Source organism: Rhinopithecus bieti, unplaced genomic scaffold (genome assembly GCF_001698545.2).
Source record: "Rhinopithecus bieti isolate Rb0 unplaced genomic scaffold, ASM169854v2 scaffold_20840, whole genome shotgun sequence".
Classification (NCBI taxonomy): Eukaryota; Metazoa; Chordata; class Mammalia; order Primates; family Cercopithecidae; genus Rhinopithecus; species Rhinopithecus bieti.
The window spans coordinates 496,495-511,862 of NW_016809955.1; the positions used below are offsets into that span (position 1 = coordinate 496,495).

General features: G+C 41.5%; 1 protein-coding gene across 2 annotated transcripts in view; it reads left to right on the forward strand.

Moving 5' to 3' along the window:
* The window catches only part of TAF15 (TATA-box binding protein associated factor 15), a 41,498-nt gene that overhangs the window by 18,544 nt on the left and 7,586 nt on the right, over positions 1 to 15,368 (forward strand). For both annotated transcript variants that reach the window (XM_017890999.1, XM_017891000.1), the window contains exons 8-11: positions 8,019 to 8,053; positions 8,684 to 8,716; positions 10,685 to 10,794; positions 13,253 to 13,382. In XM_017890999.1, the coding sequence (XP_017746488.1) occupies positions 8,019 to 8,053; positions 8,684 to 8,716; positions 10,685 to 10,794; positions 13,253 to 13,382 (308 nt within the window). The remainder of the gene's footprint in view (positions 1 to 8,018; positions 8,054 to 8,683; positions 8,717 to 10,684; positions 10,795 to 13,252; positions 13,383 to 15,368) is intronic.

Genomic DNA, 15,368 nt, shown 5'->3' on the forward strand with positions numbered 1-15,368 from the left:
TTTTTTTTTGAGATGGAGTCTCTGCTGCCCAGGCTGGAGTGCTGTGGCACCATCTCAGCTTACTGCAACCTCCACCTCCGAGGTTCAAGCAGTTCTCCTGTCTCACCCTCCTGAGTAGCTGGGACTACAGGCGTATGCCACCACGCCTGGCTAATTTTTTTTTTTGTAGAGATGGGGTTTCACCGTGTTAGCCAGGATCGTCTCAATCTCCTGACCTCGTGATCTGCCCGCCTCAGCCTCCCAAAGTGGTAGGATTACAGGTGTGAGCCACTGCACCTGGCTGAAGTTCATATACTTTTTATGTGTTATAACATCTTTTAAAGATGTGGTTTTAGCTTATTTATTGGGATAAAGTGTTTTGAATTTGAATGTAAATGACCTGTTTTAAGATTTCTTTTTTCCACACAATTTTGCGTTTAAGTACCAAAATACCCAAACATTTTTCATTAGTCATCATCAACACTCCCATTTGTGTTCTCAGTCATCTTAAAAATAGCAATTCTTGGCTAGGCGTGGCTCATGCCTGTAATCCCAGCACTTTGGGAGGTCGAGGCGGGCGGATCACAAGGGCAGGAGATTGAGACCATCCTGGCTAACACGGTGAAACCCCGTTTCTACTAAAAATACAAGAAAATAAATTAGCTGGGTATGGTGGCGGGTGCCTATAGTCCCAGCTACTTGGGAGGCTGAGACAGGAGAATGGCGTGAATCTAGGAGGCGGAGCTTGCAGTGAGCCGAGATCGCACCACTGCATTCCAGCCTGGGCAACAGAGCAAGATTCCGTCTCGAAAAAAAATAAATAAAAAATAGCAATTCTTTTGGGGGCTGTTTGAAGAATATCTGGCATTAGTTGGTTTATATTAAAAGAAGAAGAGGCATAGACTGGGTGTGGTCGATCACCTGAGGTCAGGAGTTCGAGACCAGCCTGACCAATATGGTAAAATCCTGTCTCTACTAAAAATACAAAAAATTAGCCGGACATGATTAGCTGGTGGGTGCCTATAATCCCAGCTACTCAGGAGGCTGAGGCAGGAGAATCACTTGAATCTGGGAGGTGGTGGTTGCAGTGAGCTGAGATCACCCCATTGCATTCCATCCTGGGCAACAAGAGCGAAACTCCATTGCCAAAGAAAAGGGGGGGGCATAATTTGTGGATGAGGATTGGCTATAAGGTAAAGGATGGGACATTCTGAGACTTATAGATGGTGTGATTGCCTGGCTAGAAGAAGATTTCTGGTCAAAAAGAAGCCATCAGCTTTCCAAGTATGAAAGAGAGATAAGTGAAGATTATAGGAACTACAGGAAACTTAATCTTTTTCTTTGAAAAAGCAATTGTAGCAAAAAAAAGACCATTTCTTACTGTCATCTATAATTAACATGGACATCTTAGTGGACTAGAAGCTAAGGGCATAAATTCTCCCAGTGATTTTTAGTTTTAGCATTGTGGTTAATGCCTTGTAAAATTGCCAGAACTTAATAAATAATTGCTTTTCATTATTAGTATGCCATCAAATTTAGTAGCTGTTTCAGGCTTTAATATGTCAAGCCTAAAATTATGCAGATTTCTGAGGATCTTCTCCCCCTTAAAAGGGCATTCTATTAGCTCCCGTAGAAATACGCATGTATACAGGGGCACTGTATACATGGGTCTAAAAAATAAATAAAAATATGCATATGTTCTGGTGAGTCTAACACAGCATTGCCCAATAGAAATACAATGGAGGTCACAAATGTGACCCATATAGTTAATTGTAAACTTTCTAATAGCCACATTGGAAAGAAAACAACACAAATAAACAATGAGAAAATGTATTTTATTTAACCCAATGTATTCAAAATATTTCATCATGCAATCAATGTAAAAAATTTGTTGGTCATGATGGCCTGCGCCTGTAATCCTAGCTACTTATGAGGCTGAGGCAAGAGGATTGCTTGAGGCCAGGAGTTTGAGACTAGATGGGCAACATAGTAAGACCTCATCTCTTAAAAATGAAAAAAATTAGCTGGGCACTGTGGCATACACCGTAGTCCCAACTACTTGGGAAACTGAGGCAGGAGGATTGCTTCAGCCCAGGGGTTCAAGGCTGCAGTGAGCTGTGATTGTGTCTATGAAAAGCCACTGCACTCCAGTCTGGGTAATAGTGAGACTGTCAAATTCCATTTCCTCTCCGCCCCATACCTCTTCAAATGTAACAAAGGGAAAAAAAAGGCGTAGTGTGAGGAAAACAGGAAAAGTACACCACTAATTCCACATTTAAGTGACTCAATGGATTTAAGTACTATTCTCAATAGCAGCTGTATTTACATTTTATTTCCTCCTATGAAAAAACATTCGTTTTTTCATACTAAAATTTGGAAATCTGTTTTGTATTTTGCATTTAGAGCACATCTTAATTTAGACTAGCTACATTTCCAGTGCTCAGCAGGCCACATGTAGGTAGTGGATACTGTATTGGACAGTGCAGCTCTAGAATGATAGATTCTTGGCCTCCTGAGATGTTGATAGATGCTGATTCCAGAGAGCCTTTTTACCATGCATATAAGACATAGGAGGAAATAAAATGTAAATACAGCTGTTATTGAGAATAGTACTTAAATCCATTGAGTCACTTAAATGTGGAATTAGTGGTGTACTTTTCCTGTTTTCCTCACACTCAGGAAATTGTATTCTGGATTTAGTAGTCTGAAAACTCAAGCACAGCATGGGTTTTTAAGCTAATCTTTCTCCATTTTGCTAAGCCCTTTCTCTCTAGTTAGTGAAATTTTCTAAGAATAGAGATTCCTGCATTGTCCTTTTACTTCTTGGCAGTTTTAGTCCGTAAATAGATATAGTTAGATTTTTTTTTTTTTTAATTAAAGATTTGGAGGCTGGGTGTGGTGGCTCACGCCTGTAATCCCAGCACTTTGGGAGTCCGAGGCGGGCAGATCATGAGGTCAGGAGATAGAGACCATCCCTTGCTAAAATGGTGAAACCCCATCTCTACTAAAAATACAAAAAATTAGCCGGGCTTGGTGGTGGGCTCCTGTAGTCCCAGCTAGTCGGGAGGCTGAGGCAGGAGACTGGCGTGAACCCAGGAGGCAGAGGTTGCAGTGAGCTGAGATCATGCCACTGCACCCCAGCCTGGGCCACAGAGTGAGACTCCATCTCAAAAAAAAAAAAAGCTTTGGAGTGGAGATTCTGTCAAAGAACTTTTTCTTTCTTGAGAAGCATCTGAAATGGAATCTGTTGTCTATTCTAAATGTATACTGCTATAACAGTGAAAGAACCTTCAGAGTATGCGTTCGTGTGGGCTGCTCTTTGTGGTTTTGAACTTGGGGTAACTGTCTCTGTGTTTGGGTCAAGAATATGCAACTGGCTGGGCACACTGGCTAACGCCTCTAATCCCAGCACTTTGGGAGGCTGAGGCGGGTGGATCACCTGAGGTCGGGGCTTCGAGACCAGCCTAGCCAACATGGTGAAACCCCGTCTCTACTGAAAATACAAAAATTAGCTGGGCATGGTGGTGGGTGCCTATAATCCCAGCTACTCAGGAGGCTGAGGTGAGAGAATCGCTTGAACCCGGGAGTTGGAGGTTGCAGTGAGCCAAGATCGCACCATTGCACTCCAGCCTGGGCAACAAGAGTGAAACTCTTGTCACAAAAAAAAAAAAGGCCGGGCGCGGTGTCTCACGTCTGTAATCCCAGCACTTTGGGAGGCCGAGGCAGGCAGATCACAAGGTCAGGAGATCGAGACCATCCTGGCTAACATGGTGAAACCCCGTCTCTACTAAAATACAAAAAATTAACCGGGCGTGGTGGCGGGCGCCTGTAGTCCCAGCTACATGGGAGGCTGAGGCAGGAGAATGGTGTGAACCCGGGAGGCGGAGCTTGCAGTGAACCAAGACTGCGCCACTGCACTCCAGCCTGGGCGACAGAGCAAGACTCTGTCTCAAAAAAAAAAGAGAGTATGCAACTAGCTGGGGACTGTGGCGTGTACCTGTAGTCTCAGCTACTTAGGAGGCTGAGGTAGGAGGGTCACTGATGATCAGGAGTTCATGACCAGACTGGGCAAAATAGCAAGACACCATCTCAAAAAACAAAAAGAAAAGCAGCTAGTTTTCTTATGCAGGGGATACTCTGCCAATAAAGTTGAGTATGCTTATGTCTCTGTTAAATATCTCTGCTACTTCAGGAATTCTTTATGTGTGCATGTTTTCTCCTTTTTCTGGGACTTAAAGCAAATTTGTTGTGTCAACATCTTGACTCACAGATGTTCAAGTACCTTTGTGTCTTAATTTGCCTTAGCATGTAGAAAAGGGATTTGTAACATTAATGCAGATTTTAAAGAAAGATTGTTAACCTCAGGCTCATCTTCTGTTAATATCTAATAGTACTACTTGAAGGTTATTTTCTTTATTTAATAAATTCCTAAAAGAGGATTATTTTCTATTAAGGGGAGAGAAAATGATTGCAACGTTTGAACTTGAAAGAAAGCTTTGCATAAAATTACAGATCATCTAGATCAGTGCCTAAACCAAATTTCTAGATATTTTAGACTTAAATGTGCATATGAATTACTTGGGGGATCTTACTAAATGCAGATTCTTATTCAGTAGGTCTAGAGTGGGGCCTGAGATTCTGCTTTTCTCAGAAGCTTCCAGGCTGTGCTTATGCTTCTATTCCATGACATTTTGAATAGTAAGGATACAGACCCTTATTTTGTTAAGGAGATTGAAGCTTATGGAGAACCACTGACATGTCCAAATTTTCAAGATTGATTAGTGATAATTAAGACTATACCTTGAGTCTCTTGGTTTGAAGACTAGTTCTTTCTCCAATGTACCATGGTATTTCCAAATTTATGGCCATGTGTTGAAATCTTCAGCTGCTTTATTTTCAAAGGAAATTCTCAGTAAAGATGACGTTCAAGGCCGGGCGCAATGGCCCACGCCTGTAATCCCAACACTTTGGGAGGCCAAGACGGGGGATCACGAGGTCAGGAGATCAAGACCATCCTGGCTAACACGGTGAAATCCATCTGTACTAAAAATACCAAAAAAAAAATTAGCCGGGCGTGCTGGCAGGCGCCTGTAGTCCCAGCTACTCGGGAGGCTGAGGCAGGAGAATGGCGTGAACCTGGGAGGTGGAGGTTGCAGTGAGCCGAGATCATGCCACTGCACTCCAGCCTGGGGGACATAGCGAGACTCTGTCTCAGAAATAAAAAAAATAAATAAAGATGATAATGTTCAAATGTATTATATGGAGGAATAAGAAATCGTAAACCTTTTTAAATGTCATTTGTTTTATATCCCTTTATTTTGCCAGGGTTATGTCCTTTTCTATTGTTCAAAGTTATATTGCTGGCCAGAATGGAAATTATAGGAACTAGCTATGTATGAAATTGCATGTTTTCCATCCATTGTGGCCAGATTAGATATTCCCTTAAGATGACAACAAAGTAAGAGGCATTTCTTCTAGCACTTATTTGTGAACCCAGTGACCTCCAATTTCCCATTTTAAAAGTCATCTTTATCCTCGGAACTTTAACCTCCTGGCATAAGAATGTGGGCTTAATATTTTCACTAGTTCTTTTCTCTCACTTTTTGGAGTTAAAAAACCTCTGAGAGGCCAGGCGCGGCAGCTCACGCCTTTAATCCCAGCACTTTGGGAGACCGAGGCGGGCAGATCATGAGGTCAGGAGATCGAGACTATCCTGGCTAACACAGTGAAACCCCATCTGTACTAAAAATAAAAAATTAGCCGGGTGTGGTGGCACCTGTAGTCCCAGCTGAGGCAGGAGAATGGTGTGAACCCAGGAGGCGGAGCTTGCAGTGAGCCGAGATTGTGCCACTGCTCTCCAGTCTGGGCAACAGAGCAAGACTGCCTCTAAAAAAAAAAAAAAAACCTGAGATACCTTGGTTTCTAATAATAATATTTTCAGCAGTTTAATCTTTTAATCTCGGATCTGTTGGCTTCCCTTTCTTAAAGAGGTGTAAGCAGCGATATACATGTCATTTAGAAGTATAGGGAGGGCTTCAGTACTATTTGTTCTGAAGTCGGGGGTTTAGAAAATTCAATGGTAAACTGTATAGGAAGGGCCTGAGTTTCATATTGTCTATATTGCCTTGAAATAGCCTTAGACTCCTGCTTAAAAAGGCATCCTGGAAATCATATAAAAAGTAACAACAAGTTAAAATGCATGTGTCTTTACCCGAGGCAGTTGTAAGTGGAAATATTTTTACCTTACAGTGAAATAGAATGGATTTATTAAGAAGGGAGAATTTTTTCTGAGTGTTTTATCTCAATATGGCTCAGAAAAGCCATCTATAGGGTAGGGTAATCACTAGAGTTGAGGGTTCCTCCTCCCACCCCCTGTAAGATAGGTATCCATAAAGCAGAGATTTCTAAGCAGTGAGAGACTTCAGTATATTAGATTAGCTTCTTGGGTTATAGTAGAATAAGATCATTAGTAGTAGAAGATCTGATATCAGAAAACTTTTGAGTGTTTTTATTGCCATATTAGCATATAGATCTTAAAGGATTACAGAATTCAGTTAAGAGAAGCAAGCTTTTATTGGATGGGTATTTAAAAGAGTGTCTTGAAGGCTGGGCGCGGTGGCTCAAGCCTGTAATCCCAGCACTTTGGGAGGCCGAGACGGGCAGATCACGAGGTCAGGAGATCGAGACCATCCTGGCTAACACAGTGAAACCCCGTCTCTACTAAAAAATACAAAAAACTCGCCGGGCGTGGTGGCGGGCGCCTGTAGTCTCAGTTACCCGGAAGGCTGAGGCAGGAGAATGGCGTAAACCCGGGAGGCGGAGCTTGCAGTGAGCTGAGATCCGGCCACTGCACTCCAGCCTGGGCAACAGAGCTAGACTCCGTCTCAAAAAAAAAAAAAAAAAGTGTCTTGATAAGAGAGACCTTAGATTTGTTACATAAAGCCATACTCACAAGGACCACTGTCCTTGTGATTGTAATTTGCCAGATAAAAGTCTGTGTCCTGGAGTGATGGCTTGTGCCTATAATCCCAGCACTTGTGGGAGGCTGAAGTGGGCGAATTATTTGAGGCCAGGAGCTAGAGATCAACTTAGGCAACATGGTGAAACCTCATCTCTACTAAAAACATAGGAATTAGCTGGGTGCGGGGACACATACCCGTAATCCCAGCTACTAGGGAGGCTGAGGCAGGAGAATCAACTTGAACCTGGGAGGTGGAGGTTGCAGTGAGCCGAGATCCCACCACTGCACTTCAGCCTGGGTGACAGAGTGAGACTCTGTCTCAAAAAAAAAAAATTGTCCTATGGGGAGTTGCATTGGAATATGTTGCCTTCTGTCTGTAAGGTACACTACTGGTAGTGTACAGAGCATGTGGCAGCATGAACCTCTGTAGCTCTGATGTGAAGAGATGTAGTATAGTGGGTATGGAGTAGGAGGGCGGTTTTTAAGTGATGCTCTTTGTAGTCTTTTATAAGGGTTTTGAATGATTTGAAATTTTAAGACTGCTTTTATTCAGTCTCACTTTTGTGTATATTTGTACTTCACTTTTAAAATTCATCTCATAAAATCCACTATTGGTATCACAGCAGAACCTAATATTCAAGTTTTAATCCTCTCCTGTTCTACCATCAAAATCTTAACCTTGCTTTATATTCTTCTGGTCTTTTTTCTTTTTCTCATATTTAGAAAATACCCTTTTGGAAAAAATACTTGCTCTAGTTTAGTATTCTTCATGCTGTGCCTCCAGTTTTATGTTACGGTTTAATAGTATCCCTTTGGCTTGGGGTTGGGAAGATTTCAAAATAAGAGTGTATTAGATATGTAATAAGCTTGAAAAGACATTTTGTGGAAATAAATCCTTGGGAAAACACTTCGATAGAAGCAACATTTAGAACTCTATGAAATGGAATTTACTGAAAACTTAGAGGTGCTACTGTTTTCCTAAGCACTCTACTTGTGACAGTTAAGTGTAGATTGAGCCCAGGGCTCAGCACATTAGAGACTTAAGGAAGAAATCATTTCTTCAATTTTTCCTCTGCAGTGGTGGTGACCGCGGTGGCTTCAAAAATTTTGGTGGTAAGTGCTGAGTATCCCAAAATGTTTCAGTGGAAATGCTATATAAATCTAAAAGCCACCAATATCCCGCAGATGTAGTCAAAAGTCCTTTCTTACTCTGTTGAGGCTGGTGTGTGTTGTGTGCTTTAAAAAAAAAATTATATATATATATATATATATATACACATATATATATCAAAGTAGACATTAAAAAGCCAGAGTTGATCTCAAACAGTACCATGGGTTTCTACACAGTGAATTTGCATGAAAGAGTCTGTGGTGACCAATGAATGACACCTTCACTGGATTTTGACAATTTGTTTTTATAGAGGTAGCTGACATGGTGTTTTTAAATTACTAGGGTTGGCCAATCAGCCTTTACAACCAGAGCTTAACAAACGTGATACTAGCATAATGCTAAACTGGCAGGTGCTGTCTAGGACAAGTTAAAGGGAATGTTGACATTCATCTTGATTTCCTAAACTTTAAATAAAACATAATTTATATATTTACTTTGTAAATCTGTGATGGTTGACTTTCAAGGATTTTGGAAGTATTGACTTTTCATGCCTTGGTTTATTACTATTTTTTTTGTTAATGATTTTAAATGAATTGCCTTAAATAGCTCTTTTTTCTTTTCTTTTCCCTTAGGTCACAGGGATTATGGACCCAGACCAGATGCTGGTAAGGTTTATGGTGGTTTGTCACTTTGCCATTAAGAAAATGTTAGTTTTCCATTTTTTGGTGGGAAAAGTGTGTGTTTGGAGGGCTTAGTATGGGAGGAAGGTTTAATTTGATAGCGGTGCCAGAACTGGGGAGCTTGCTTGCTTGCTTGCTTGCTTTCTCTCTTTCTCTCTTTCTCTCCCTCTCTCCTTCTCTCCTTCTCTCCTTCTCTCCTTCTCTTTTCTTTTCTTTTCTTTTCTTTTCTTTTCTTTTCTTTTCTTTTTCTTTTTCTTTTCTTTTCGTCTTTTTTGAGATGGAGTTTCGCTAGTGTTGCCCAGGCTGGAGTGCAGTGGCGCATTCTTGGCTCACTGCAACACCCACCTGCTGGGATCAAGCAGTTCTCCTGCGTCAGCCTCCCAAGTAGCTGGGACTGCAGGTGCACGCCACCATGCCCGGCTCATTTTTTGTATTTTTAGTAGAGGTGGAGTTTCACCATGCTGGCCAGGCTGGTCTCGAACTCCTGACCTTGAGATCTGCCTGTCTCGGCATCCCACAGTGCTGGGATTACAGGTGTGAGCCACCACACCCAGCCAGGGAGCTTTATTTCTAAAGAAATGTCAGGGCCGGGCGCGGTGGCTCAAGCTTGTAATCCTAGCACTTTGGGAGGCCGAGACGGGTGGATCACGAGGTCAGGAGATCGAGACCATCCTGGCTAACACAGTGAAACCCCGTCTCTACTAAAAAATACAAAAAAAAAAAAACTAGCCGGGCGAGGTGGCGGGCGCCTGTAGTCCCAGCTACTCGGGAGGCTGAGGCAGGAGAATGGCGTAAACCCGGGAGGCGGAGCTTGCAGTGAGCTGAGATCTGGCCACTGCACTCCAGCCTGGGCGACAGAGCGAAACTCCGTCTCAAAAAAAAAAAAAAGAAATGTCAGAAAAATTCAGGAGTATTGATGGGACAGTTTGCTAGGGAAAATTGCTGTTTATGCTTTCCCATATTCTTTCTTCTGTGAAGAAATATTTGAATTTTTACTGCTGGTTAGCATTAATTATTGAAAATTATTGCAAATCAGATTTAATGAAAAAATTTATATCATTGTGGAATTAGAAGTAGAAAAACTGTTTAAGAAAGAAAATCCTACGTTGGATTGTAGTCTGCTTAAGTGTGCTGACTTAGTGAATTCAAGAAACGTGAATTCATACATGAGAGAACTGTCTTGTTTTGGGTAGAGGTCACTAATTTTGTGGCTTTTTATTTAAATGAAATTCAAGGCTACAGATTTACCTGTGGAGCCTGTTGAAAGTTATAATTTAGAGGTTAAAATCTATTTGAGCCAAAATTTAAAATCAGAACTTTTGTTTTATTAAGATGCCAAAGTATTCTATATGGATGGCAATTTCTGAATTATCCCTTCATGGACTGAATTTGTACACATCTTTCTTACTTTGTTGTACTAATCCAAAAGTGTGCATGTAAGGTAAGGTGTGTGTACAAGGTGCCTCTGCACTCTGGTATATACAAAGCTCATTGCAATGAATGGGAAACCAGCAGTTCTGCTTGGTGGCTTGATTGGAAGTTCAAAGTATCAGATTTGGAGAATTTTCTACTAGAGAATCTTAAAAATATTTAATTGTAAAGAATTAGAGTTCTCCAGAGAAAGAAATGCTAAATTAACTCCATCTCTTCATGACCTTTAGCCCTATGTCTGATCTGAAGAGTGAGATTTGTAAGATCATCCTTAATTGGTATATAGGTATTTCACATAGTGTGGACTTGATCCACGTTACCTGAAATTTAGTTGTAAGAATTGATCAACCAAATAATTATTGTGAATACTGTTCATGTTTATATAAGATTGTGCTTATATTGGTCCTCTCCTTTTTGTCATAGAAACAATTGAAAGGGACAATAAATTATTGTCTTTGATTACTGAATAGAATGTGATAACCAAGGAATATGTAAAATTAACCGTCACTTTTTTTCTCTTAGATTCAGAATCTGATAATTCAGATAACAACACAATCTTTGTGCAAGGACTTGGGGAGGGTGTGTCTACAGATCAAGTTGGGGAGTTCTTTAAGCAAATAGGAATTATCAAGGTGAGTAAAAATATATGTTGAAAATCTCACAATGTTCTGATTATAATACATAGATTGTGTAGTAAGCCTATATACTTCAATAAGCCTTGTCTCTTAAAAATTTTTTTTTGTTGTTGTTGTTGTTGTTGTTGAGACGGAGTCTCACTCTGTCGCCCGGGCTGGAGTGCAGTGGCCGGATCTCAGCTCACTGCAAGCTCCGCCTCCCGGGTTCACGCCATTCTCCTGCCTCAGCCTCCCGAGTAGCTGGGACTACAGGCACCTGCCACCGCGCCCGGCTAGTTTTTTTTTGTATTTTTTAGTAGAGACGGGGTTTCACCGTGTTAGCCAGGATGGTCTCGATCTCCTGACCTCGTGATCCGCCTGTTGTCTCTTAAAATTTTATGATGCACGTGCTCATTTATGTCTGTAGACCTTTGCTAAATTTGTTGAATATATGAAGATTTTATTTCTTACGTGTGTTTACCTTTCCACAGTCTACCTGTGCTTTAGCTTCCATCCTAGGACTCTAAAATTAGTCTCTGCTTAGTTCTTATAACTGTGAGAAATAAAGGAGTTGCTGAGAACATTTTATAGACTGAATTACATGCAAACTCAAGTTGTTATAGCTCTTGGGAAGGATTATTTAATGTTTATGCTGGAGATAATACGTTAGTTATCTCATAATTACTCATTCAATAAAGCGTCTTGTGCACTATTAACTTCATGCATGTGTTTTTCATCTCTTCAACTAGAAAGCAGCCTTAGTAGTGTTTAGATAGTAGCAGTTTCTTGAAATCAGTTTACATCTGCCCTTGTTCTGGTGTCTATGGAATTACCCACTTTTTTTTTTTTTTTGAGACAGAATCTCACTCTTCCACCAGGCTGAAGTGCTATGGCGCGATCTTGGCTCACTGCAACCTCCACCTCCCAGGTTCCAATGATTCTCCTGCCTCAGCCTCTTGAGTAGCTGGGACTACAGGCGCGTGCCACCACGCCCAGCTAATTTTTGTATTTTTAGTGGAAATGGGGTTTCACTATGTTGGCCAGGATGGTCTTGATCTCTTGACCTCAAGTGATCTGCCCGCTTTGGCCTCCCAAAGTCCTGGGATTACAGGCATGAGCCACTGTGCCTGGCCTGCTCACTTTTTTCTTTCTGTGGGAGTTATAATTTGTTAAGGAATTAATTACACACAAAATATTTAATTTTGTTGTTGTTGTTGTCTTGAGACAGGGTCTTGCTCTATTGCACCCAGGCTGGAGTACAGTGGCATGATCATGGATCACTGCAGCCTCAATCTCCTGGGCTCAAGTGATCCTCCCACCTCAGCCTCCTGAGTAGTTGGAACCACTAGTGCATGTCCTCATGCCCAGCTAATTAAAAAAAATTTTTTTATAGAGATGGAGTCTCCCTGTTACTGCCCAGTCTGGTCTTGAGCTCCTGGACTCAAGTGATCCTCCCACCTCAGCCTCCCACCAAGTGCTAGGATTACACACGTGAGCCACCATGCCTGGCCTAAATTCACAGAGTTTTGAAAAAGTAAAAATTCTCCCTTGTCTTATCCCAGCCAAATCCCAGTGTAGTGTTTTAGAAGTTACGTATTTACGGCCGGGCATGGTGGCTCACGCCTGTAATCCCAGCACTTTGGGACGCCGAGGCGGGCAGATCACGAAGTCAGGAGATCGAGACCATCCTGGCTAACGTGGTGAAACCCCGTCTCTACTAAAAATACAAAAAATTAGCCAGGCGTGGGGCCGCCACGCACCGGTAGTCCCAGCTACTCGGGAGGCTGAGGCAGAACCTGGGAGGCAGAAGTTGCAGTGAGCCGAGATTGCACCACTGCACTCCAGCCTGGGCCACAGAGGAGTCTCAAAAAAAAAAGTTACATATTGACATGAAGCATTATCTATATTTAATTTCTGTGGATTTAAAGAAATTATAAACTGGGTGTGGTGGCTGATTCGTGTAATCACAACACTTAATCACAGCACTGTGGGAGGCTGAGGCAGGAAGATCACTTGAGGCCAAGGGTTTGAGACCAGCCTGAGCAATATAGCAAGACCCCATCTCTACAACAACAAAAAAGCTGGACTTGGTGGCACTCGCTTGTAGTCCCAGCTACTCGGGAGGCTGAGGTGGGAGGATCTCTTGAGTCCAGGAATTTGAGGCTACAGTGAGTATGATGGTGCCACTGCATTCCAACCTGGGTGACAGAGTAAAACCCTGTCTCAATTTAAAAAAAAAAAAAAGCAATTATACATAGATAAAACAGTATACTATATCATTTTTATAGATTGGTTTTCACTTAGTGTAGCTTGGAGAGTTATGCTTGTCCAAACCTACAGGTAACTTTATATTAGGTGCATAGTATTTTATAGTATGAATGTGTGAATTCCTTGCAAAAAATAAATCTTTGATTATCTAAATGATACATGATTACTTATTTTAAAATGCTAACACCAAGTGTTTTGTTTTCCTCAGACAAATAAGAAGACTGGAAAACCAATGATAAATCTTTATACAGACAAGGACACAGGAAAGCCAAAGGGGGAGGCAACAGTGTCATTTGATGACCCTCCTTCAGCTAAGGCAGCCATTGACTGGTTTGATGGTATGCCTCATTCATACAGTTTTCAGCATGAAATTTGGATAAATGTTTTCTAATCTGGAAGTCAGAATATGCTCTGGGTGACAGTGGTTATATTCATGTTTACTTTTACTAAAATACAGGCCAGAATTTTATGTACCTTTAGAAATGAAATGAGCTCTATCCTTGTTGGTCTAGCATATTTCCTTATATCATGCCTTGTGCATGAGACTACCCTGATACAGATGTAGAAAGTTGGCCTGGTTCACTGTATGTTATTTTTTCGTTTTAAAAAAATAAATTTAAGAGGTACAGATGGCATTTTGTTACATGGATATATTGCATAGTGCTAAAGGCTGGGGTTTTCCTGTATCTATCACTTGAATTTACCCATTAAGTGATTTATCATCCCCTGACTTTATAGTTTGAAATTTAGGCCAGGTGGCATTGCTTACGCCTATAATCCCAGCGCTTTGGGAGGCTGAGGCAGGAGGATCAGTTGAGCTCAGGAGTTGGAGACCAGCCTGGACAACATAGGGAGAGTTCGCCTCTACAAAAACAGAAAAAAAAAAATTTTTTTTTTTTTAAATAACCTGGACATGGTGGTGTGTACCTGTGGTCCCAGTTACTTAGGAGGCTGAGGTGGAAGGATCACTTGAGCCCTGGAAGTCGAGGCTGCAGTGAGCCATGATTGAGCCACTGCGTTCCAGCCTGGGCAACAGAGCGAGAACCTGTCACAAAATAAATAAATAAATAAATAAAGTAAATTTTAGGCTGATTTCCCTTCAAATATAAAGTTAATACATACTTAGAAGAAATAGACTTTTTTTAATGGAAAGTAGAAGAAATGGGTAAAACATCTATAGCCCTCTACTCAAAGGTAGCCACTGATAATATTTCTTAATAATTTTCCTTCTAGTGTTTTAAAATGTATCTTACATCATAATACTCCAAATAGAGTTTTGTCTTAAGGTATTTTTCATTTAACATTTAAACATAGTCATTTCCCCATGTTACAAATTCATCATTTTTGTTGCACCCTAATTTAATAGTAACTAACACTTACTGCATGTTTACTGAGGTTTATGAGCTAAGCACAACTTTAAGAGCCTTACTCGCATTAACTCAATTTAATCTTCATAATAATCTTATGAGACATACACCCTGTTACTCCCATTTTACAATGAAACTGATGCATAGAGAAGCTAAGTAATTTCCAGGATCACAGAGTAAGTGGCAGAGTCAGGATTCAAACTCAGACGTGCTGGATCTACTCTCTCCAAAGTACTTAACTATGCTGGATTGACAGACACTTGCAGTTCCTTTCAGTTACAAGATTATTGTACCTTTGTCTTCCAAAACGTAATTGTGTTATTTTACTTTTTTTTTTTTTTTTTTTTTGAGACAGAGTCTCGCTCTGTTGCCCAGGCTGGAGTGCAGTGGCGCTATCTCGGCTCACTGCAAGCTCTGCCTCCCGAGTTCACGCCATTCTCCTGCCTCAGCCTCCCAAGTAGCTGGGACTACAGGCGCCTGCCACCATGCCTGGCTAATTTTTTGTATTTTTAGTAGAGATGGGGTTTCACCATGTTAGCTAGGATGGTCTTGATCTCCTGACCTCGTGATCTGCCTGCCTCGCCTCCCAAAGTGCTGGAATTACAGGCATGAGCCACTGTGCCTGGCCAGCTGTTTTACTTCTTTAAAGGTGAGATTGTAGGCTGGGCACAGTGGCTCATGCCTGTAATCCCAGCACTTTGGGAGGCTGAGGCAGGTGGATCACAAGGTCAGCAGTTCGAAATCAGCCTGGCCAACATGGTGAAACCCCGTCTCTACTAAAAATACAAAAATTAGCCAGGCGCAGTGTCAAGCGCCTGTAATCCCAGCTACTCAGGAGGCTGATACAGGAGAATTGCTTGAACCCGGGAGGTATAGGTTGCAGTGAGCCGAGATCACACCACTGTACTCCAGCCTGGGTGACACACAGCAAGACTCCATCAAAAAAAAAAAAAAAAA